This window comes from Danio aesculapii, chromosome 24 (genome assembly GCF_903798145.1).
Source record: "Danio aesculapii chromosome 24, fDanAes4.1, whole genome shotgun sequence".
NCBI classification, from domain to species: Eukaryota; Metazoa; Chordata; class Actinopteri; order Cypriniformes; family Danionidae; genus Danio; species Danio aesculapii.
The window spans coordinates 6,717,631-6,744,588 of record NC_079458.1 but is presented as its reverse complement, the minus strand read 5'-3'; the positions used below and the strand labels follow the sequence as shown (position 1 = coordinate 6,744,588).

The following is a 26,958-nucleotide window of genomic DNA, read 5'->3' as shown; positions in this document are numbered from 1 at the left end:
TATATGTTGGTAATTCTCAGAGTGTGTCAGACTGAACCGCACACGCAAACAGACAGACAGGCGCATTCAGACATGTCCTCGTGTCCTACAACACGCAGTTCTGACAGGCTGTTCTCGATCTGCTCCTCTGTGTTCTGGTAGGCGTACATGCACACCCGACTCTCCTCAAATAGGAGCCCGGGAGGAACATGTGACTGACTCTGGACATTCACTGGCTTCTGCGAGGGGGAGGAGAAGCGCTGACGCAAACCGAGCGCTCGTACAAATGCGCGCGGACGGCGGAGATCTCGATAGAGCAGAGAGAAACTTTTAACACCTGTTCCAGAGGCAGAACTTTTGGACATACGCGCGGGCTGCGCGAAAATCAGCGCGTGATCGCATAAAAAAAAACAAGACACGCTTTCCTTGGGACTGCCAAAGGGATTCATTCACAAGGGAATTGTTTTGTCCATATTTAATGGTGACTTCTGCTGCGTCCATGTCTGACATATACAACCTGGACTCGCAGTGCGTAACGCCACCATGCAACATGAGCTGGGCCATGGAGCCTGCCAACTTTTATGACAATAAAGGAGATGCAAAACCAGGAGAGAACAACAACAGCAGCAGCACTGGCAACATGATGGAGCTCAGCAATGCTCCTGCTATCTATGACGATGAGAGCGCCATCGACTTCAGTGCCTACATTGAGTCCATGTCCACGGTCCCGTTGGAGATCTGCAACGACGAGCTCTTCGCAGACCTGTTCAACAATACTGTAAAGCAAGAAAAGCCTGACTTTTACATGGCCAACGCGTTTGCGCACAAGAGCGCGGAGAGGCACCAGGAGGGTTTCGGAAAGGGCTCGTTTTGCGCACCGATTAAGAAGGAGGCGGACTGGAGCGACAGCGACCTCTCCTCGTCTTTACCCTCGCAGATCGAGGCGTGCGCGCAGACCTCCGTCAGCCTCATGCACACGGGACAGCCGACGCCCCCTACCACACCTGAGCCCGAGCCAGTGACTCACAGGAGGCCAGGCAAGGAGAAGGGCAAAAAGAACGTGGACAGGCACAGTCCGGAGTACCGGCAGCGGCGCGAGAGGAACAACATCGCCGTGCGTAAAAGCAGAGACAAGGCGAAACAGCGCAACTTGGACATGCAGCAAAAGATGATCGAGCTGGGCGCGGAGAACGAGCGTCTGCACAAAACCATCGACCAGCTGACGAGAGAGCTGAGCAGCCTTAGAAACTTCTTCAAACAGATGCCCGAAGCCTCGTTTGGGACGGCGGCGCGCGCGGCTGTTGACAGTCGGTGACGCACGCACGCGCAAAAACAAACCCCTGCCAAAAACATACCTCAGTGAACTTGTTCTTCTTGTAGCAGACGCGCATAAAGTTACACATTAGACGACGATGATGGACTTTTTGTGAATTTTTCTTTTGTATTCTAAATTATTACAGAAAAAAACTTCATATTTGTTTTTATGGTACTTGTTTTTATAATTCTCTGAAACTTCGTATTAATGCCAGAGCATGTTTGAAATTGTACAGTGTGTACAGATGTATAAATAAAACGATGTGAATTTGAAAAAACATACACGTGAACGCGCATGTGTGTAGGGGGGCGGGTCTGAGGGGGCGTGGTCTGTTGGAAGGTGTAGCTGTCAGTCAGCTTGAAAACTCGAATATTTTTAGGTAAATGCGTGTTAAAATGGCGGTTTTTGGACTGAGGAGTAACAAAGGAGGTTTGTGGTAAACATTACAGAGAGACTTTAGTGTTTTGTGTCACAACGGCTGCTGTGTTTGATAGTCAGGTTGGTAAACAAGGATTAAAGCTAACACAAAGATGAAAGTTGATGAACTGGACAGCAACATTTCAGCTTATTAATGAATGAAAAATATTAAGATTCAAAGCAGCATACTTAATGTATTTACAAATAACTTTCATTTATTGTCATTCACTGTCAAATACGATGTTTCAAGTAGCAAAACTCCATATTTTTTACAGAAAACGTCTATTAAAATGTTGTTTGGCGTAACAATATTTGCTATAACAAATAAATAAGTAAACAAAAAAGGACAAATTTTATTAGGTATGTTTAGAAAATTTATTTGCTGAAGCAATCAAAGATATTTATGAGACGTTTACTGTATATAACAGACTATTTAACTACAGTGCAGCTACAAAATACTCATTAATTATCATTTTTTATGTCACTTTTTGACTAATGACTTATTTGTCAGTAAGTACTTTACTTCTGTGTTGACAAGTCAGAATAAGAATGTTAATTCAGTGTTTGCATAATTATATCTGTTGCTAAATGATAACTGAATATAATTTTATCTATAATCTGACATTTTATTTGTATAGATACTATTTCAACCATTAAAATAGATGCCTTTTATACTTTAAATATGCTTTTTGTGTATATAAAACTAATTTGATATGGACACCAAAATGTGTCATCGCTTGTTTTATTACTGTAGTGTAATTAGTGTCGACAATAAACATTTTAGGGAAAAAAATACATTTAAAAAACTATTAGAACAAAAAAAAGATCAATGGTAATGTTAGTAAAAATGATGATGGTTAAGCTTCAATGAAAAAAAAAAACGAAAAAAAACATAATTTGGTGGCCAAAACCACATTTATTTATAGTAAATATGAGCTATCATGAAGAGCATCAAAACAGATGAGTTATAATTGTGTGCAGTTGAACTTAAACACCACCATAATGTGGTTAGAAACAACTTTTGCCTCAACACAAAATCTCTTTTATCAGCTGGATATCCCGCACAAACATCTTAATAATAATTCATTTCAACATATTCCAGATCAATATGATTCAGAATAAACATCCTTAAAGTAGTTTGAGTGAAAGTGGTTCAGTTAAGGCTATTTTTCTCACATATATTCCTTTAGAAATAATGCATGACTAGTGTTGACTGATTCTTCTTTATAAGCAGTAATAATGACAGCAGATAAGTGTGCTAGTCAAAGGATAACTCCTCCAAACCGATCCAAACAGTCTGACTCCTGTTCACAATGTGGACGAAGGTGCTGAGAGGACCAATCTCTGAGCCAAGAACATGCTCCACATTGTAGCCCTGTTAAGTAAACAGATCACACACACACATACACATGCACACAGACATCCATAGACACATGCATGCACTTAACTTTCAGTTTTAAATAGAAATTGTGGCAACATTTTAGCTCAAATATCAAAAAAAAAAAAAAAAAAAAAAAAAAAACTGGTGACTTTTTACCTGCCTATTATTAAGGTTTATTAAGGCTGTTTTAGTACTTAGAGACTGCAAAAAAAAATTCTTACATAGAAAACAGGAGATTTGGTCTTGTTTCTAGTCTAAACTGTAAAGAATATAATGACACTACGTCAGGTAATTTTTTTTTTTTTGCTGATTTAACTTCTTTTAAATAAGCTTTTTGGCTTGTTTAAAAAAAATCTCACTTAATTTTGAGATATTATTTCTGAAAACAAGACAATATATTTTTTTTGCTAGTCTAGAAAATGCTTCTTGGTTTAAGACTTTAGATATTTGATCTAAAAACAAGACAAAAAGTCTAAGAAAAGCATTTTTGCAGTGTAAAAAGTAAACAATCTGCACAATCTACATCCCAAATCCCTAAAACCAACTTATAGCTATTAAAAACAGGAGTTTAGGAGGAAAAAGTCATACCTAGTCGTTTATTAATAGTCAGAAATATCTTATCTTAATAAGCTACTCAGGTTTTAACTAAATTTTTTAAGTTATACAAAGTTTAACTTCATATTTTAGTCAGTTTGAGTGATATAAGTTGAGATGACTAGAAAAGTTAAGTTGATTCAACTAACATGGCCTTGATTAAAAAATATAGCCTTGTTTTTTGAAAATATAAGCCAAAAAATTAAGTCAGAAATATAGAAAACACAATATAATATAGAAAAGTGAAGTTTCAGAAATAATACGTCAACATTAATTGATTTTTAACGTTTTATTTGAAAGATTTTTGAGTGAAAAGTTATTTCACAATGGGTTAAGCAAAATAACCTTGTGTTCACTTTGAAATAGGTTAATTAATTAGCAGATTAATTGGCTTGTTTTAAAGAAAAAAACTCATCCCTTATTTTAACTTATTACTTCTGAAAACAAGACAACATTATTTGTTTGTCTAGATTATTTAAGACTTTATTTAAGACTTTTTAGATATTTGGACTAAAAACAAGACAAAAACTCTAAGAAAATTATTTTTGCAGTGTAAAAAATAAACATTCTGCATGATATTATTCTACATCCCTAATCCCTAAAATAACTAATTATAAACAGCAAGTTAGGAGTTTATTGAGGCAAAAGTCACAGCTAGTGGTCTAGTAATGGCGAGAAAAATCTTATTTTAATAAGCTACTCTGGTTTAAACTAAATTTTTAAAGTTATACTATACTTTATTAAGTTTAACTTAATATTTTAGTCAGTTTGATTGATGTAAATTGAGATGACTAGAAAAGTTCATTTGATTGAGATAATATGGCCTTGATTCAAAAATATAGCCTTGTGTTCAGAAAATATAAGCCAAAATAAGTCAGAAATATAGAATCTATAATACAATATTTAAAAGAAATTAAGTTTCAGAAATAAGAAGTCAAATGAGGTGATTTTTAAAGTTTTTTTTGTAAAGATTTTTAGTAAAAAGTAATCTGACAATGGGTTGAGCCAGGGGTGTCCAAACTCGGTCCTGGAGGGCCGGTGTCCTGCTAAGTGTAGCTCCAACTTGCTTCAACACACCTGCCAGGAAGTTTCTAGTATATCTAGTAAGAGTTTGATTAGCTGGTTCAGGTGTGTTTGATTAGGGTTGGAGCTACACTCTCCAGGACACTGGCCCTCCCGGACCAAGTTTGGACACCCCAGGGTTAAGCAAACTAATCTTTCTTGGCAGATTATTTAGCTTGTTTTAGAGAAAAACTCACTTAATTTTGACATATTTTTTTCTGAAAACGAGACAATATTTATTTGCTTGTCTAGAAATGCTTCTTTATTTAAGACTTTTAAGATATTTGGACAAAAAAACAAGACAAAAACTCTAAGAAAAGCAATTTTGCAGTGTAAAAAAAACATTCTGCATGATCTTATTCTGCATCCCTATTCCCTTAACCCAGTATGGTGATTTCCAAAATTCATCGTTCTCATTAAGTGAGATTAATATTAAATTAAACAAATGAATATGACTAAAAAAATATGGTTGTTAGACTGTTGCACTTTTTTTGTGTTATCAATACGCTCATTTATATAGTTTCTATTGGTGTGTGTAAGCACTGCTTATAACCACCTCCGAGGATAGTGGGGGTCATGAGTCACTGGAATTGTTATTTTGGGGGTCGCAAGCTGAAGTTTAGGAATCCCCGGTCTAGAAAATGATTCTTGATTTAAGACTTTTTAGATATTTGGACAAAAAAACAAGACAAAAACTCTAAGAAAAGCATTTTTGCAGGGCAAAAATAGTCTAATTTTACATCCCTAAAACCAACTATGTAAATAACTTTGAATACACAGCCAATCAGGAGTTTATTGAGGCAAAAGTCACAGCTAGTGGTTTATTAACAGTGAGAAAAATCTTATCTTAATAAGCTACTCAGGTTTCAGCTAAATTTGATTCAACTAATATGGCCTTGATTAAAAAATATAGCCTTGTTGTCAGAAATATAAAAAACACAATACAATATAGAAGACCGAAGTTTCAGAATTAAAAAGTCAAAATAAAGGTTTTTAAGTCAAGAGTAATCTGACAAAAGGAGCAAAAAGTAAACATTCTGCATTATCTTACTCTAACCACTAATCCCTTAACCCAACTATCTTAATAAGTAATAATGAACAGCAAATTAGGAGTTTATTGAGGCAAAAATCACAGCTAGTGCTTTATTTTAGCGAGAACCCTAAAAATAAAGTAACACAAATGACTACAAATGTAAAACAGACACCTTCTTACCTCAGAACTTCTTGTTGAGCTCAAGAGAGACTTGATGGTGTTTTGCTGCAACTGAAACACATGCACATCCATGCATTAATATCAATAGATTCATACACTGTTGCAGAACTGGAAAAAAACCTGTATAAAAACATTCATTCTGTGACATTTAAAGGCTTAGTTAGGTTAATTAGGGTAATTAGGCAAGTCATTATATAACAGTGGTTTGTTCTGTAGACAATTAAAAATAAATAGCTTAAGGGGGTTAATAATATTGACCTTAAAATGTTTTTAAAAAGTTAAAAACTGCTTTCATTGTAGCCGATAATTTTTTTTCTATTATTAATTTGGTCAAATAAAAATCATCGTACGTTTATTTTGGAGGGGTATATATGCCAGGCCTCTTGTTGACAGGTTTTGTGAGATTCTTTTAATGCTGCAATAAAACATCTGCATTGCATCTTAAATTACTTCACGATAATAAAAATAAAGTCAAGCTAGCATGATTTTATCACTCCTGCTGAAACCCAAATGCTCTTCATCTAGCGTTTTATCTACACTCAGTTTTGTTTCCTGGACGTTTCAGCGGAAGTGGAGAGCCACACATTATGGAAAAGATTTAACAAGATATATACCTCACAAACATGATCAGAAATGTGTGTCGCTCTCTGCAGAACACAAATAAACATGGGCTGAGGGACAGATCTGGACCAGCGACTAACCCAAATCAACATTAATTATTCCATCCACTTTTTCCAAGAAGCATTCATTCTCGATTAAAATTTTAATCATTTTTAAAAGAATTTTTTAAATTTACAGATGAAAAGTCAGAATTATTAGCAATATTTAGTCTTTTTTTAAATATTTCCCGAATGATGTTTAACAGAGCAAAGAAATTTTCACAGTATGTCTGATAATATTTTTTCTTCTGGAGAAAGTCTTATTAGTTTTATTTCAGCTAGAATAAAAGCAGTTTTAATTTTTTTTAAACCATTTAAAGGTCAATATAAGGGATGCTCCGATCAATCGGCTGGAGATCGGTATCGGCAGATAATCACATTTAATGACTCGATTGTTACTGGCCAATCTGGCTGAGATGTGTTAAGAGTTTACAAGCAGAGGAAGATGCAAGTGCGCACCTGAGTTATACAGATAGCAGCACTACAACATGTGAGGAGATAAATGATGCGAGGGGGCGTAAGCGATTGCTGCACACACACGTCACAGCAGTTAAAATATAGATGTGGTGCGACCTCTGTTTATACAGTTTATTGGCACAATCGTTGCAACCATTGTATAGCCAGTGTTTTGAGCTGCTGTGACGCGAGCCGAGCAATCAGCCCCATCTTGAGTCCAACCGTATGATCTCTTCCGGAAGCTCTGTGAGTCTGCCACATATTACATTTTTTTTTCTGTCACGCTGCTTCTGTCCACACTATGTGAAGTTTATTTATAAAGTAATTTGGAGAGGATCACATGCTTATGATTGCTCGCGGCTGGTCCCGCATTATTCAATTTATGATTCACCAATCAGACGATTCCTAAGCCACTATAAATACCCTAAGTTCCATATCACAGCCATCTTCATTTTAAAGAATCCCCCCTTCCACCCCTACTCCTCCTCTTTTCCTAGATGGGTGGCACAGTGGCCCAGTGGTTAGCGCTGTTGCCTCACAGCAAGAACGTCACTGGTTCTAGTCCTTACCAAGCCAGCCGAAGTTTCTGTGCAGAGTTTACACGTTCTCCTCGTGCTCACATGGGTTTCCCCCCGGTTTCCCGGTTTCCTCCCACCATCCAAAAACAGGCAACTTAAGTTAATTGACTTATCCAAATCGGCACCATAGACGTTCTCCTAGTAAGTAGTTATCTCTTAAGAGCAATCACTATCTGTTTATTAGCTACTACAGCAGGGGATTTCTCGAGATCTACCTGAGCTCAAACTCCCCTCTCGCCTTGCAAACGGGAGGGAGCCCCAGGCTCGAGGATCTTATGAGCTAAGGCCTCTCTCCCAGGACAGCATCCAAAATAAGCTTTATAATCAATCATCAGCTAAGTGTGAACTCTAGAAATGACTATAAGAGACATGTTTAAGATTACATGCAGTAATAATAATGTATAGGATAATATGCAGCATCCTTAGTTTAACCTTTTAGGTAAGGAGAGATCTCCACTTAAATATCATACTTTGACGGAAAACGAGCTTCATACAATGGCAAAGTTACATAAAGCTTGAAGCATCAGAATCGGTACTCTGTATCGGCCAATCACCATGACAAGAAATCGGTACTCGGTATCAGCTGCAAAAATCCTAATCGGAGCATCCCTAGTCAATATTATTAGCCCGCCTAAGCAACATCTGTTTTCGATTGTCTACAGAACAACAATGATTTCCCTAATTACTCGACCTGCAATTAGAGGGATATAAAGTTAGCGATAGCTCTACTATAAAAGATCTGGGTGTCATATTAGACAGCAATTTAACTTTTGAAAATCATATATCCCATGTCACAAACACTGCCTTCTTTGAAAAATATTCGAAGTTACGAAGTATGCTATCCATCTCAGATGCAGAAAAGCTAGTCCATGCTTTTATGACTTCTAGGCTGGATTACTGTAATGCTCTGTTCGCTGGTTGCACAGCATCCTCTATTAACAAACTTTAGCTAGTACAAAATGCAGCTGAAAAAAACATCTATTATTACCTATTTCCAGAACCCCCCAAAGCCACCACCCCGTAATTCGCACCCTGTAATTCGTCCATAACTATGAATCAAGCAGAGGTAAGTGATTCTTAGTTTGACTTTTTGGTGATCGTCTACTCTTCCCTGTTGATGACCCCCTGACCTACTTTCTACTGAATCTGAATTTCTGTTTTTGAATTTTGTTATGAATTTTTTAATCATGAAAACTTGAAACTATATTTGAAAATATATTTACAAACTGGATATTTGTAGTCTATGAATTCAGAACAGTTTGAAAAGTTTGAAAATACGTGTATAAAAATTTCAGCCTTGAAAAATTCAGTTGTCTTAAATTTCAGATGTTCAATATTCAAGTTATGAAATTCAAATTCAAATGAACAAATTCAAAATAAGAAATTCAAATTGAAAAAATTTTTAACAGCATACAAAAAAAATCTGATTTATTAAATTACAATTGTCAATAATTCAAAAGAACACAATTCAAATTCAGATGTTTTGGCATATTTTTAACTCCATACACCACCGGCTTGCTTGAATAGATTTGATGGATTTGCTCTTCAGTGTTTGAACTTTCAGCAGTGACATTTAAACCACACTGAACTGAACTAAACTGAACTTCAACTCTAAAATCTGGACTTTACTAGAACTATGTTAAGCTGCTTTGACACAATCTACATTATAGAAATTGCTATATAAATAAACATAAATTGAATTGAATTAAATAACCGCAACTTGCCTAATTAACCAAGTTAAGCCTTTAAATGTCGCTTTAAGCTGAATACTAGTGTCTTAAAAATATGTAGTAAAATATTATGTATTGTCATCATGGCAAAGATAAAGTAAATCAGCTATTAGAAATGTGTTAAATAAAATCGTCTTTCCATTAAACAGAAATTGAGGAAAATAATATATAAGGGGGCAAATAATTCTGACTGTATATGAGCAGGGCATGTTTTTGTGTAATCCACTGTGGATTTGTGCCATGATCTCACCTTGATTTTGATGGTACAGTGGCTCAGTGAAGAGCAGCTCAGAAACACCTCCAGCTGCATCTTTGTGTTGGGTTCATCCATCACTGCTCCACACACCAAACAGAAGAATCCTTTCCTAGAAACGACACACATGCAGCTTTTATTGTTGTTTGTCAAATGTTCGTCGAGTCTTTTTTCAGTTCGAGGGCTCAAAGGCTCTGTTATTCACCGCTTCAGCTTTACTCTTACGCTGGAATGTGAAAACAATTTAGCTTTGCGGTGGGCTGCGATTACAGCAGACGTAATGGAAGCATCTTACACACTTAAGTGGCCCATTATGCTATTTTATAGATTCCTCTCTCACTTTTGCTTTGAATACTTTTACTACAGGTTCACAATCATCCAAAGTAAAAAACAAACAATCAAATAACAAACAACAAACACTTCTGATATCTCATCATTCCCATTTCAGTATCAGCTCTTTTCTCTGAGTGTCTGAAACGCTTGGTTTAAGCATGCAATGCAATTCTACTCTGCTCTGATTGGTCAGACAATTCTACTCTGCTCTGATTGGTCAGATGTACAACTCTACTCTGATAGGTCAGGCAATTTTAATCTGCTCTGATTGGTCAGATGTATAACACTTCCCTGATTGGTCAGACAATTCTACTCTGATTGGTCAGATGTTCAACTCTACCCTGATTGGTCAGACAATTTTACTCTGCTCTGATTGGTCAGATATACAATTCGCCTCTGCTCTGATTGGTCAGATGTACAACTCTACTCTGATAGGTCAGGCAATTTTACTCTGCTCTGATTGAGCAGATGTATAACACTACCCTGATTGGTCAGACAATTCTACTCTGATCTGATTGGTCAGATATATTACTCTGCTCTGATTGGTCAGACAATTCTACTCTGATTGGTCAGATGTACAACACTACCCTGATTGGTCAGACAATTCTACTCTGATCTGATTGGTCAGATATATTACTCTGCTCTGATTGGTCAGACAATTCTACTCTGCTGTGATTGGTCAGATGTTCCACTTTGCTCTGATTGGTCAGACAATTCTACTCTGCTCTGATTGGTCAGATGTTCCACTTTACTCCGATTGGTCAGACAATTCTACTCTGCTCTGATTGGTCAGATGTTCCACTTTGCTCTAATTGGTCAGACAATTCTAGACTGCTCTGATTGGTCAGATGTTCCACTTTGCTCTAATTGGTCAGACAATTCTACTCTGTTCTGATTGGTCAAACAATTCTACTCTGCTCTGATTGGTCAGAGAATTCTTCTTTGCTCTGATTGGTCAGACAACCCACTCTGCTCTGATTGGTCAGACAATTCTACTCTGCTCTGATTGGTCAGATATACCACTCTGTTCTGATTAGTCAGACAGTTCACTCTGCCCTGATTGCACTACTATACATGTAAACAATATGTAACTATGTAAACTTAAAACTATATAAAGTGTACTTGTTGTCCCAAAATAAATGGTCTTTTTTTATATGTTACACTGCATGTTTTAAGGCATTTCAAGGAAGCTTTAATAAAGAAAGAACTTGAGACTCAATAAACACTTTATTTTACTAGATGACGTAAGAAGGAATGTGCAGCTGTGATGCTGCTGGAATAAAGGCTGTATAGGCACATGGGTTGGATTTGAAGTTATTAATATTTGTTTAGTTATTAAAGTTTTTAGTTCACATTTATTTAGTTTAGTTTTATTTCAGAGGTGTGCTTTTCCGTTATTTATTTAATTATTTAGAGGTTGAAGATAAGGATAAGAAGGTATGATAGGGTATATGTTGAGACCTTTTCTAATTTCCTATTCTTATGTGTATGTATTATGTATGACATATATTAAGATCATACTGAGAGATGCTGTTCACTTAAAATAGCCTCTTGTCTTTAAAGTTCTCTGGTAATGATTTTGATCTGTTTTAGCATTGAATTTTGGACTTACTGCTTTTCTCGAATCTCTAAATGGCAACTCTCACACCGACAGCAAATAGGCCAGGAGAATGCTGTGTTTTCATCCACCGCAACAATCACACCTGCAAAAAAGCACATTCATTTCACTCACACATTTGATAGCAATTACTTTGCTAATGAGACACTCTTAAATATAAGGGTTCCAAAATACTGCATTTAATGCCATAGAGGGACCGTTTAGAAACTTTTAAGAGAATTTTAGAAACTTTTAAGAAACTTTTTAAGAAGAATTTAAGAGTCTTAATCAGGGTGCAAATTACAGGAGGGTTTGGGGGGATTAAACCCCCTAATTAATGCTTGATCCTCCCCTGAAGACATCAAAACAAGATGTATGGGGGGAGTCAGCCCTTTAATAGAAAGAAATAGCTTTCTCTGATCTATATCTTAAATATTAATAATTAAAAACTGTATAATATAATTATATATTAAATAAATAAATTAGACACGTAATTAGTTTAGTTTGACCTACTGTAACGTCTAAAATAGTCACTTAATATCCCTCAAAACACTGAAAATGTATACATTTTAATAAAAAATTAGATGCGATTTAAATATATTCATAAATTTGATTCACTGAAGCATGTATTACCAAACTACTACCGAAAAAAAGCACAAAAAAAAACATTCACACTCTGTTCTTAACTCTTGTGTATTGTTCAAATGGACTATCCTTTCGTTATGCTTGGGGCTGTTTTTGCCCCATTGACTTCCATTATAACAGCATTTTTTGATTGCAGGCCATGACAGCATATACAGTAATCATGCATTCTTGATTATTGGTGGTTTTCCCTGTTGAGAAGAGGTACACTTTGTAATTTTACTGGTAATCATCATACAGTTGGCAACATTAACCATTTAGACAGGCCTGTACAAAAAAAGTTTCTGGCTTTTATATGGGGTTCTATGGAGTATAACAGCAGATAACTTACTATGTTTACTCTGTTCTGAGAGACGAGCTGCTTATTTTTATTTTCTCAGACGTATCAAGATAAGTGCGTAAAGGTCTTTCTCGCACTCTCACATACACACACAGACTACACTCCATTTAACTCCATATAAAAGCCAGAACCTAAGCTTTTTTTTGCACTGTAACTGATGATCAACATTAAAACTGATCAATTGTACCTCTTCCCAAAAGGGGAAACCAGCAACAATCAGGAATGCATGATTATATGGTGTCATGGCTTTGCAATTAATGTCATTATAATAGAAGTCAATGGGGCAAAAAGAGCCACTAACATAATGAAAGGTAGTCAATTTGCACAGAGTGTATTGTTGAGTTTTTTAAAGCATTTTCCCAAAATGTGTGTCAAAATAAGATTTGTCACCAAAAATCATTTCATTTGCTGAAACAAAAGAAAATTGTGGCCAAATTAAGACTCAAAATCAGCCCAGAGTGAATGAAAACATATCCTACAGCACACAAGGGTTAAAAGCAGTGTTGAGGAGTAACTAGCTTACAATTTAATTACAAAATAAAAGTAATTCGTTACAGTTTTACAGAAAAATTGTGTAACTAAATTACAGTTACTTATGAAAATGTTAAAGATTACAAATGGGGTTACATCTAAAAATGTTCTTTAAAAATCTGGGATATGTTGAATAATATTAATCTGTTGCTTTGCCTGTTTTTGATATGCACGATGCCTTTTATGTCTAAGGCCATTTAATAAAGCGCTGCTATTCTGCTATAAATATATTTCTCAGTAGCGTGGCGGCAGCGTCGCTGCTTTCTAAATCAAATAGCTTTTCAGTTGCAGAGCTACTGAACTATTCATTATAATAGAGCTACTATTAGTTAAGCAGCACAGTAGCGTTCACACAAGCTACATTTACCACTCGCAGATCAATAAGTGATGGCACCGACATTCACAGAGCTGTGAGGCCGGTGTCCAGCCGATGAAAGTAAATTCATATGATGGTGAGAATAATGATTTCTTTTTCTTCCTGTTTTTTGGAGGCCGACAACAAACTTTTTGGTGCGTTACTGCCACCTCTCGCTCTGGTCAGTGACGTCGCAAATCAATCATCGGGCTGACACGAGAAACTTGCTTGATGGAAAGATGACTGAGGGTGAGGAGGTCTATATATATAGTTTACTGTAGTAAAGGCTGAATTATACTATGGTAATTACTATTAGTTCATGATAGTTATGTATTATGTAATTTATTAATGAAGAGTTGTAAATATATATATATATATATATATATATATATATATATATATATATATATATATATATATATATATATATATATATATATATATACATACATACATACACACACACACACACACACACAATATAATGCTTATTCCTAAATATTTTCCTTTTACTATAAATTACTGTAGTATTTTAAATGTGTAACACCTGGTTTTATTGAATTTTATTTATTTATTTATTGGGTTTTTGTTGTTATATACTATAATTTGTTTCTGTTTAGTACAGCATATTATTTGCAGTAAACAATTGAAGTGTCTATAAAACATATGAGGCATAATTGTTCAGTTATGTTGATATGATTGACTTTATTGATTAAAGTTGCTTCGATTTAAAAATGAAAATTGCAAAATTAGCACAACTAACTAAAATGTAGATTTTGTAACAACAGTAATCACTGTTTGGTGTCTGGTTTTGTGGTGGCTGAACTATAAAATAAATTCATTTAATCTTAATTCAAGTGATGAAAGAGTTTAAAAATTCTAACAGTAAACAGAGCTACACCTGCTCTGTATAGATGCTTGAAAATGATTTAGTTGAAAAATCCATTAGAAACTTAAAAGTAATCAAAAATTAAATCAGATGTAATCAGTTACTTTACTTTTATAAAGTAATCAAAAAGGTACACTACTTATTACATTTTAAATAGGGTAACTTGTAATCTGTAATCTATTACATTTCCAAAGTAACCTCACCAACACTGGTTAAAAGACATCTAAAAAACCATCAGTGCAATGGAAAAGTACTTATAAATGCCAATAATGAACCTCTTTGTAACAGTTTAGTCTGTAATAACAGCTCATTTGTTTACAGGTTTCAGTTTATGCCCTATTAATGAGCCTTTTTACTGTGATTTTTACTCCACACCAGATTAATCAGCACATTACTGCTATTTTTACCCTTCCAATTTGACCTACTACTGTGAAATGAGTCATGGAATATTAAACATAATTTAATTACTGCTCATCAACACATGACCTAACAGCCTGTTTGTCTTCAGAGAACTTTTAATATAAGATGTTTTCTGATAACTAGCATGGTAAAAAAGCAGAAAAGCGCTGCGCACAAGCACACATCTGTTACATAACACACATCAGGCAACGATAAGACCCCAGCGTGAACCTCTGCTCTCTGGAGAATCCAGAGGCAGCGAGCCAAACGCTGAATTTGCTGACCACAGCAGAAGATAATTTGTGCTTGTTACACTTTCTAGTCAGATGACTGGTCTTATCTACAGGGTGAAACAGCCACAGAGATGCAAAGTCTAAAATATCGCATTAGTATTCTGTAATTGATGATCTAAACATAATGTGTGCAATGAAAGCTGAGCATGACATAATAGAACAGAACAGAACCTACATGTATCATGTCCACAGGGGGTTTGAGCTTGAATAACTTTCTTTCAGCAGTGTTGCGTATGAATCTGTAATGCATTATGAAGCATTTATTACAGAATCTTAACCAGTTCCTCCAGGATTTACTAAAAAAAAAACTTTGTGTTTAAAAGGACTGAATTTGTGGTGAATTTTTGCCACATTTACAGCAAATTTCATGGCATTTGTTTGTTTTGTTTGCTTGTTTTACACAAAAAAAATGTGTAAAATTGGTAAAAAAAAAAAAAAACCTAGAGAATCATCTCTGCAAGTTACATAAAGTAAACACTTAGAGAAGCAGAAGGAAACTACAGTTTAACATTAAAGAAAATTAATGCAATTGTTTGAAAAAACATAAAAAAAGCAAAGTCGGCCATGTTGTTTGAACATGTTTAAGAAAATGATGCAACTTATAATATTTTTTTTTTAGATTAGATTCAACTTTATTGTCATTACACATGTACAAGTACAAGGCAACGAAATATGTGCACAAGAGCTCCAGATGGAAACTGTTGTTTTGTGTTTACCTTATGATTAAAGTTGTTGCACGTGCGCCAGTTCCCACCTCTGAATGAGAGAGTTTTAGCTACTTGTAGTGTTCAGAAAAAAAACAAAACACCCGTGAAGAAACGCGGCACAGAGATATATAAAAACCTACTGCTAGCTAGTGTTTCAGAAGCGTTATTGCAGAGCAACACAAACAGCACGCAGAAGTGGGTCACGGCGATCACTCGACGTAGAAGTATAAATCAGCCTTTAATCTGACCACACAGCAAAAAAAAATAATGTTATCATCTGTACTTTTATATTGTCCACTGCAAAAGATTCTATAAAACAGGATATATTTAGTTAAGAAGTCAAATTACAAGTGATTACAAGAAATTTTGTTTTCTGAAATGAAGCGAGTTCATCGTTAAAACAAGTCATTTTCATCCCCACTTGATACATATTTGTAACAGTTTATCAAGTTTAAATTTGAATTTATTGATAGAGGAAGATACAAATCTTTTGTAGTGCATGCAATATTCATTCATTAATTCATTTTCCTTCGGCTTAGTCCCTTTATTAATCAGGGGTCGCCACAGCGGAATGAACCGCCAACTTATCCAGCACATGTTTTACACAGCGGATGCCCTTCCAGCTGCAACCCAGTACTGGCAAACTCCCATACACACTCATTCACACACATACATTACGGACAATTTAGCTCACTCAATTAATCTATTGCGCAAGTCTTTGGACTGCGGGGGAAACCAGAGCACGCGGAGGAAACCAAACACAGGGAGAATATTCAAACTCCACACAGAAATGCCAAATGACCCAGCCGGGACTCAAACCAGCGACCTTCTTGCTGTGAGGCAACAGTGCTAACCACTGAGCAGCATGCAATATTTAATGCCACAAATCATTTATTAATATATTGTTAAACAATATTACAATGTTTAAAATGAAATATTGTCTATTTTATTTTATTTTTTTGAAAAAAAAGTGGGTTTTGTAATTTTTTTCACATAGTATATATTTTTCATAGTTATATTAACTATATATATATATATATATATATATATATATATATATATATATATATATATATATATATATATTTAAATGATATGAATACAATTTATTTACTTATTTATTAATTTTAATATATTACAATAACAAAAGTTGTCCCAAGTACTTCCCTGTTTCTTGAAAGTCCAATGTTCATCCATTCATTCATTTTCTTTTCGGCTTAGTCCCTTTATTAATCTGGGGTTGCCACAGTGGAATGAACCGCCAACTTATCCAGCACATTTTACGCAGCAGATGCCCTTCCAGCTGCAACCAATCACTGGGAAACATCCATACACACTCATTCACACACATACACTATGGACATTTTAGCTTGCCCAATTCACCAAGAGTGCATGTGTTTGGACTGTGGGGGAAATCGGAGCACCCGGAGGAAACCCACGCAAACACAAGGAGAACATGTAAACCAGTGACCTTCTTGTTGTGAGGCGATTGTAATTCCCATGTTATTACTATCAATATTATTATTTTATTTATGACTGCACACTCTTTTCTATCATAACGCTTTATCCGTTTCTACTCAGCCTGTTGTTTAGTTTCTACTATTACTAATCCTGCAATTGAAAAAGCAGTAAAATAACGATCAAAAAATTATTCATGCTAAGAAAACGACCCCTTAGTGGGATCATTTACAGAACGAAACCAAACACTGTTGGATTGCATCACTTTGCATGAGCTACAATAATATATTAGAGGAAAGAACAGAGCCCTTTAAAAACAAAATAAGACTTTTATATCTCAACACTGGGCAGAAAGACAACTCGCCCTCAACAAGTGGGAGAGAAAAAGAGGGAAAAGCAAATGACAAACCACAAAAAGGTCCCCAACAAAGCGTCAAGAACAAAGCCTGAGCCAGCAAACACTGCTTTTACTTTAAACAGACAAACATGTTGAATCTCCAGGAATCTGGCTTGTACCAAATCCTCAAAAATAAGGGGAATCTGAGCGAATCTACAAACCTGTGACGCTGCATAGAGAGTAGAGCTGGGTTTCTGGACTCAGGTTGTCCAGAATTATGGGCCACTGAATGGGGAAAGATTGGTCTTCTTCTTGCAGTTGGATAACCGTCTGTTCCCAGCAGAATATCTGACCTGGTTTAGTAAAAAAATAAGCAATAGTGTTAAACAGGAAGGACAACACAACGATTTATGTAGGAAAGCTCTAAATTTGGGAATAGTTCAGACATGAAGAAGCGACCGCAGAGATTTTCAGCTTGAATGGTTTTGATTCAGTGACGCTGAACTTTTCCTAACAAACAGACAAATGGAATTTTCTATGTGCTTTAAAGCATTCGTGGCTGCATCTTATGGAAACACATCCAGGTCATGTTTGCGCGTGTGTGTAGGTGAATGAGTGTGTATGGGTGTTTCCCAGTACTGGGTTGCAGCTGGAAGCGCATCCGCTGTGTAAAACATATGCTGGAATAGTTGGCGGTTCATTCCGCTGTGGCATCCACTAATATGGAGACTAAGCTGAAGGAAAATGAATGAATGAATGAATGAATGAATGGATGTATGTGGTGAAATACCATGCTCCTTCACAGCGTCTCTGAACTTGAGGATGAGTGGTTTTCTCTGTGTGTCCAGTGCTTGTGTTACTGAGCTGCGGATCAGGCAGGTTGAGCTCAAACACACAGACACGCTTCTGCTCTTCTTCTCTGTGTTCGGCTCGTTCTGGAGACTGAGATCAGTCACAAACAGCAGAATCTCCCTCTCGCTTCCATTTGAGCTCTACATGAAAAAGACCAGCACAGTTTAGATTGCATACATTTAAAAGGGCTCTTTTTCTGTGCATTTTCTATTGTTATCTCTGACGTCCCGAGAGTGTGTATGTGAAATTTCAGCTCAAAATGCCCCACAAATAATGTTTTATAACTCTTTGAAACTGCTTCTTTTAGGCTTTGATCCTATTTGTACCATTTTGGTGACTGTCACTTTAAATTTAAATGAGATTGTGCTCTTTTCAAAAGAGGGCGGAGCTACAAATGCCTGTGTGTCAGCATAGTGGCAGATTCAAAACAGGACTAACGTTATCTCTATGAAAAACCGAAAAAAGTGTAATGAAGTGACTTCATCAGTCTATAGAGACTCCAACGTTTATTTGTGCATCCTAAGACTCCAAATTTATAATCCTCTTAATCACTGACATTATCTTCAGCAGGAATGCAGCTAAAACTCTAATGCTGTAGTCTTATGGTCTGAGAGTCCTTCAGATGCCTTTTGGCAAATTCCAGGCTTCCATCTGGCCACTCTACCATACAGGCCTGATTGGTCGATTGCTGCACAGATGGTTGTCCTTCTGTAAGCTTCTCCTCTCTCCACAGAAGAACGCTGGAGCTCAGACAGAGTGATCATCAGGTTATTGATCACCTCCCTGACTAAGGCCCTTCTCCCCTGATCTTTCAGCTTAGATGGCCAGCCAGCTCTAGGACGAGTCTTGGTGGTTCCAAACATCTTCCACTTACGGATGATGGAGGGCACTGTGCTCATTGGAACTTTTAGAACAGCAATATTTCTGTAACCTTCCCCAGACTTGTGCCTCGAGACAATCCTGTCTCTGAGGTCTACAGGCAATTCCTTTGTCTTCATGCTTGGTTTGTGCTTTGACATGCACTGTCAACCCTGGGACCTTATATAGACAGGTGTATGCCTTTTCAAATCATGTTCAATCAACTGTATTGACCACAGGTGACTCCAATTAAGCTGCTGAAACATCTCAAGAATGATCAGTGGAAACAGAATGGACCTGAGCTAAATTTAGAGCTTCACGGCAAAGACTGTGAATACTTCTGTACATTTGATGTTTCAGCTTTTTTATTTTGAATAAATTTGCAACCATTTCAAAAACTCTTTCTTCACATTGTCATTATGGGGTATTGTGTGTAGAATTTTGAGGAAATAAATGAATTTAATCCATTATGGAATAAGGCTGTAACATAAAAAATGTGGACAAAGTGAAGCACTGAATACTTTTCGGATGCACTGTATGTTTAAATATGTGTTGGAAAACAATCTTCTCTACATTAAACAGCACTTGAAATAAATATATTTTTAAATAATTAAAATTCCACACAAGGCCTAATAATTTTGACCTAAGCAGTAAATTACATAACACGATTTAATAAATGTACATTTTAACAAGTTGTGATCAGCAAAATGAGGGTAAACTATGGGTGCTCATTAAAAAAGAAAGTGTTCTGAACGCACCAGGGAACAAACAAAACAAAACTACAATTGTTGGCCTGATTTATAAAGACATAAATCTGTCACCATCATAGGAAAGAGGCTTTAGGGGCTGTTTCTCAGACAGAGTGTTCCTTGATACACCTACGCAGATGTGCGAAGTCAATAACAAAACACACTGCGCAGATCAAAACAAAACACGTCTATCTGCCACCCGCATTAGTGTGTGTACATGACCTTTAACCTTGAATAAATAAATCCCAGGTTATCAAAGATCAAAGTCTGAGGGTTTACCAGATCAATCATGTAGTTTGTCACAGGATGATGTCACTTACGATAAGCTAACGTCAAACAGAGCGTAAACTTTCCAAAAGCTTTTCCAAAAGGTGTACAGTTTGGGAAGCAGCCCCGAGGCGGAAAAGACTTGGCAAATGTGATGGGAAAACTGCTCTGGTGGGTTCTGGAGAAGATAATCTGCAGGGGAAGCTAAGGACTATTTCTCACACACCCTTAAATAAGGCAAAGGGGTCCGTGAAGATATAGAGATGGTTGAAATGGTTATCTGATTTATGCATTTGTAGTTATAAATAGTTGAGGAAACGCTCACCAGGGTTTGTTTATGAAGCACAGCAGCCTGAAAGCTGCAACGACACCGCAGAGACTCATCCTGAAACAAATAAAGAGAATCAGTAGTAAACGGTATCAGATTTAACGAAAATTATTTAATGGTTTAAGAACTAATGTTCTGATAACCAAAATCATTTAAAATTTAGACATTAGACAGAAACAAAGGTTGCAATACTAAAAATGACTTGGAAAAACTAAAAAACCTGATACAAAAATGAAAGTTAGGTCAAAACAAAAAAATATATATACAATAAGACTGATAAAACTGCTAAAACAATAAATTAACTAAGACTAATAATAAGTACACACACACACACACACACACACACACACACACGCACACACTTTACACACACGATTTAGTTATTTTATTGCTTTAATCATTTGTCATTGAAAGCATGTTAGTCTAGTATTATAGATATACACTCACAGGCCTCTTTATTTTATTTATATTTTTTATATATTTTAGAGTACCAGATTGGACCCACTTTTGTCAGAACTGCCTTAATCCTTCATGGCAAAGATTCAACAAGGTGCTGGAAATATTCCCCAGAGATTTTGCTCCATATTGACTTGATAGCATCACGCAGTTGCTGCAGATTTGTCGGCTGCACGTCCATGATGCGACTCTCCTGTTCCACCACATCCCAAAGGTGCTCAACTGGATTGAGCTCTGGTGACTGTGGAGGCCATTTAAGTACAGTGAACTCATTGTCATGTTCAAGAAACCAGTCATAGATAATTCATACTTTATGACATGGTGCGTTATCCTGCTGGAAGAAGCCATCAGAAGATGGTACACTGAGGTCATAAAGGGATAGACATGGTCAGCAATAATACTCAGGGTGGCTGTGGCATTGACACGATGCTCAGTTTGTACTAATGTGTCCAAACTGTGCCAAGATAATATCCCCCACACCATTACATCAGCAGCTTGAACCGTTGATATAAGGCAGGATGGATTCATGCTTTCATGTTGTTAATGCCAAACTCTGACCCTACCATCCGAATGTCGCAGCAGAAATGGAGACTCATCAGATCAGGAAACGTTTTTCCAATCTTCTATTGTCCAATTTTGGTGAGCCTGTGTGAATTGTAGCCTCAGTTTCCGGTTCTTAGCTAACAGGAGTGGCACCCGGTGTGGTCTTCTGCTGTTGTAGCCCATCTGCCTCAAGGTTGGACGTGTTGTGTGTTCAGAGATGCTCTTCTGCAGACCTCGGTTGTAACGAGTGTTTATTTGAGTTACTGTTGCCTTCTTTCACCTCAAACTAACCTAGCCATTCTCCTCTGACCTCTGGCATCAACAAGGCATTTACGCCCACAGAACTGCCACTCACTGGATATTTTCCCTTTTTTGGACCATTCTCTATAACACCTAGAGATGGTTCTGCGTGAAAATCCCAGTAGATCAGCAGTTTCTGAAATACTCAGACCAGCCCGTCTGGCACCAAGCATGCTACGTTCAAAGTCACTTAAATCACCTTTCTTCCCCATTCTGATGCTCGGTTTGAACTGCAGCAGATCGTCTTCACCATGTCTACATGCCTAAATGCATTGAGTTGCTGCAATGTGATTGGCTGATTAGAAATTTGCGTTAACGAGAGGTCGGACAGGTGTACCTAATAAAGTGGCCGGTGAGTGTACGTTTACAGTTCTTATTTCAGATTTTGAATTTGAATGTGAAGAGTTTAGACGCAAAAAACCTTTAAGTTTTATCTGAAATTTTCATCTAAAATTAGCATTTTTTACCCTTAGTGCACAGAATAAGTTATTTTCATCACCTTTAAAATGAAATAACTGAACATAAACATAGATTGATTGAAATTTCAGATGCCACTTAGATGTTTTTGCATCTGAATATATACACATATTTATATACATATATTTATATATATACACACTTACCGTCGAACCCAAAATTATTAATCCCCTCACAAGTTACTTTTATTTAACCAACAAGTTTTTTTTTTTTTGACCAGAAATGACACAGGCTTCGCCCAAAAGATAATAAGACAACATATAAGAGGCATCATTGTGGAAAAAATATTTATATTATTTTTTCTAAATATTTTATTTACATTTAAAACAAAAACTTTAAGGCAGAATTTGCCAATGACTTTGAGCTTGACTGTATTTACTTTGGAAATAAATAAATACATTTATTTTATGCTTTTGTTTACATACATGTATATATAAAAATATATTAAAATACATTAAATAATCTGAAATAAAAATCTACATGTAAACTCATATTCACATAGCAATACTCACATAGAAAAGGTACTAACTGTGAGCAAACAAGCAGTGATCTGAATTGCAAGATGTAGACTCAGAATATGCAGAGAAAAAACAACATATTGAGATGCCTTATAATTATTTTTATATTTAAATAATACTTTTAGTGAAGTGTTCTCTGTCTGTCTATAATTAAGGATGTGATGCAGTGTGTGCTGTACCTGCAGGATCTCTCTCAGTGTCTGCAGTTTAGTTGGACGGTGCATTGCAGATTCAATCTGTCCTGATAATACACTCACGTGACCATGTTGAACACTCAGCCTATAGCAGAAACTGGGTGCTGAGACGCTGTCCTGAAACACATACGGTATTATCCTGATTATTTAAAAGTCAGACAGACAGTCTGCTCATTTATATGGGGTCAAGCGATCAAATTAAAGTATATCATTCAGTTATGTTACTGTTTTCTCAATCAGATGGGGTCATGTGATTAAAATAAAAGCATATTGTTCATTTCTGTCACTAAATGTATACTTCATTTTATTTTAAACTCTACTCTTTTCTCATTCAGAGACCATCACAAGTCATTAAAATATGATTATATACATTTGCATATATAAACTACCTGACAAAAGTTTGTCACCTATCCAAGTTTCCATCAACAATTAATAACTTGACTTCTAGTTGATGATTTGGTATCAAAAGTGGCTTATATGAAAGGCAAAGGCCTCTAGATTACGCTTATTTTACCAAAATAAAATATGATCATACCTTGATATTTAATTATTTAATTAGGACAGTAAGGTCTGACTTTGTCCAGTATAGAATATAAAGTCATGGTGCAGTGGAGAAAGAATGAATATTGTGTCTGACTCCATCATGAGCTTGGAGGACTGCATCCATACATCTCTGCAATGACTTAAATCACTTATTAATAAAGTCATCTGGAATGGCAAAGGACTCCCAGAGTTCATCAAGAGTCTTTGGATTCATCTTCAATGCCTCCTCCTTCATCTTACCCCAGACATGCTCAATAATGTTCATGTATGGTGAATGGGCTGGCCAATCCTGGAGGTCAACTTCTTTGCTTTCAGGAACTTTGATGTATACTTCATTTGTTTCTTTGATCTCTACTTATTTCTCATGTAGAGACCATCACGTTCATTAACATATGACTGTCTATATTTGCATATTTTTATAATTCTGTCTACATTTGCAAATATATTTATAAAGTTCTGATAAATGAAAATGTGTGATTTTTGTGCAACTTCACTAAAAAGTTCCCTTTAAGAAATGATATGATTACAAAATGCTATTCATAATCAATTTCTTTAATACGGAAGGTTTTTTAGCTTTAGTTTTTTAGTTTATTTCTCAGAACTTTCCATTTCTTACAGCTACATAAAAAATGTCTGATTTGTTAGATATAAATGCATAAATAGGAGAAAAAAAGTTACTTTAAATTTCAATTAACTTTAGATTTTTATTATTCTATGAAAAATAATTTTACATGTAAACTTTACTAAATATGAAATTTAAACAAAGGTATTAACTTTAGGAAATAAACTGAACAATCCAGTTAATAAAAGTTAAAACTATGTATAGATTAAACAGAATTTTAAGGGAAAAAATATGAATTGTGGGACTTAAATAATGACTGCAAGACTTAAATAATGAATGCAAAATAAACCTGGAAAAATGTTACAATTATGAGGTTTTCACTTAGAATTATGAGAAAAATAGTCAAAAGAAATGTTATATACACAGACAAGTCCTAAATTATTTTACTGTCGACAATTCTGGCATGAAGTTACTTTTATTCAACCAGCAAGTTTTTTGTTTTTTTTGACCAGAAGTGACACAGGCTTCTCCCAAAAATGGGAGACGTGGAAAAAAATATTTCTCAGCTTTTATTTACATTTGAACATAAACTTTAACTCAGAATTTGCCAGGGGTATTAATAATTTCAGGCTTGACAGTATATATTTTGAATATAAGTAAATAAATAAATACATAAATAAATAAATATAGTATATACAGTTGAAGTCAGAATTATTAGCCCCCCTTTCAATTTTATTTTTAAATATTTCCCAAATGATGTTTAACAGAGCAAGGAAATTTTTACAGTATGTCTGATAATATTTATTCTTCTGGAGAAAGTCTTATTTGTTTTATTTCGGTTAGAATAAAAGCAGTTTTGAATTTTTAATGAACCATTTTAAGGTCAAATTTTTTTTGCCCCTTAAAGCTATATATTTTTTCGATAGTCTACAAAACAAACCATCATTATACAATAACTTGCCTAATTCTCCTAACCTGCCTAGTTAACCTAATTAACCTAGTTAAGCCTTTAAATGTCACTTTAAGCTGTATAGAAGTGTCTTGAAAAATATCTAGTCAAATATTAATTACTGTCATCATGACAAAGATAAAATAAATCAGTTATTAGAAATGAGTTAGTAAAACTCTCATGTTTAGAAATGTGTTAAAGAAATCTTCTCTCTTTTAAAAAGAAATTGGGGAAAAAATAAACAGGGGGGCTAATAATTCTGACTTTAACTGTACATGTTTATCCATAAATATATTAAAATACATATAAAAATCTGAAATCAAAACTATAAGAGTATATCTATAATACTGGCTATAACACAGGTTTCTTCCAAAAAGATAAGACGATGTCCAAGTGGCATCATTGAGAAAAAAAAATGTATTTCTCAGCTTTTATTTACATTTGAACAAAAAGTGGCTGTGAGAATTTGCCTCAAAAATCTAGAGTTTTAAGCTTTAAAAACCAATGCAACTCCTCTTCTATACTGAACAACAGAAAATCTTAGAAACCTGCAGATATTATGGTGTAAATTGAATATTCTGATCTCTCCTCGTCTGTTAGTCTACAGGATTTGTTGGCCATGTTCACACCTGCTAGGTGAAAATCTCCTCTAAAAGTAACAGCACAGCAGCTGCTCGATGCCAGACATCACTGAGCTAACACAAATAGTTTCGGATTAAAGCTAAAAGTTGAAGTGTTTCTCTAAATCACTCGCTCTCGTGTTTGTCGTCACAGCACCGCTAATGAGTAATTCTGTGTTTTTAAGCTCTGAAGGTTTATTTAGAGTGCTTTGCTGAAGTATGCAGCGCTGCTCTTGTTTTGACGTTATGAGCTGATATCCAGACGCAATCTTCCAGAAGCAGGAGCTATGAGAGATAAATATGAGCTGTGATGTTTATGATGTGATCTGAAAACCTACGCTGGGAGACTGCGGCGGATCATCCCCAGATTTCAGATCAACCGGAGGAGGCCACACACTGTCGATCAGACTGAAGAGGGAAGAACATCTGCAAGGAGAAGAGGGAAATCATTCAATTGAGGAATCCATGATCCTGAAACACAGCAGCCGGAGGAGGAGGAGTGTGTACACTGTCACAATCATTAGCTCAGACTGGAGATATACACACACACTGAGCTTCTAGAGGAGATCAACACAGTCTGCTGACAACAGACAGATCAGTTACACTCGCAGGCTGAGGCTTGTTAATACACACAAACACACGGACAAGCACACAAATTGACATACACTCACATGCACAGACACAGACTCTCACGACAAACATACTGTATGTGCGCACACACACACACGCAAATACACACACACACAGATATATGTAGACACACACACACAAACAAACAAATACTCGCACACATACATGTATATGCACGCACAGACACACAGACAAGCACACACAGTGCCACATTTACATGCACAGACACACACAGACAAACATGCTGTACGTGCACACACGCGCACACACGTAAATACACACAGATATATGTACACACACGTGTACACACACACACACACACACGCACACACACACACACACACACACACACACACACACAAACACAAACACAAACACACATGCATACACACATGGACAAGCACACACAGTGACATACATTCACATGCACAGACACAGACACACACTGACAAACATAAGTGCGCACACACACACATGCAAATACACAAACACGCAGATATATGTACACACACACACACACACACACAAACAAACACACACACATACACGTACATGTGCACACACATGCACAGACACACGGACAAGCACACACGG

The 26,958-nt window shown here is 35.9% G+C and overlaps 2 protein-coding genes across 2 annotated transcripts in view; one reads left to right on the top strand and one right to left on the bottom strand.

Annotated features, from left to right (window-relative positions):
- Positions 1-273: 273 nt before the first annotated feature.
- On the top strand, positions 274-1,573 carry cebpd (CCAAT enhancer binding protein delta). Its single transcript, XM_056450223.1, has one exon. It carries the CDS (start codon positions 458-460, stop codon positions 1,292-1,294), a length of 837 nt encoding a protein of 278 aa, XP_056306198.1. The 5' UTR covers positions 274-457; the 3' UTR covers positions 1,295-1,573.
- Positions 1,574-2,607: 1,034 nt separating this feature from the next.
- The window catches only part of spidr (scaffold protein involved in DNA repair), a 105,855-nt gene continuing 81,504 nt past the window's right edge, over positions 2,608-26,958 (bottom strand). Inside the window, exons 12-20 of the mRNA XM_056450222.1 lie at positions 26,073-26,160; positions 23,046-23,177; positions 20,570-20,629; positions 18,309-18,510; positions 17,740-17,871; positions 11,583-11,673; positions 9,635-9,749; positions 5,962-6,012; positions 2,608-3,086 (exon numbers count right to left, since the gene is read on the bottom strand). Of these exons, the coding sequence (XP_056306197.1) occupies positions 2,970-3,086; positions 5,962-6,012; positions 9,635-9,749; positions 11,583-11,673; positions 17,740-17,871; positions 18,309-18,510; positions 20,570-20,629; positions 23,046-23,177; positions 26,073-26,160 (988 nt within the window). The 3' untranslated portion in view covers positions 2,608-2,969. The remainder of the gene's footprint in view (positions 3,087-5,961; positions 6,013-9,634; positions 9,750-11,582; positions 11,674-17,739; positions 17,872-18,308; positions 18,511-20,569; positions 20,630-23,045; positions 23,178-26,072; positions 26,161-26,958) is intronic.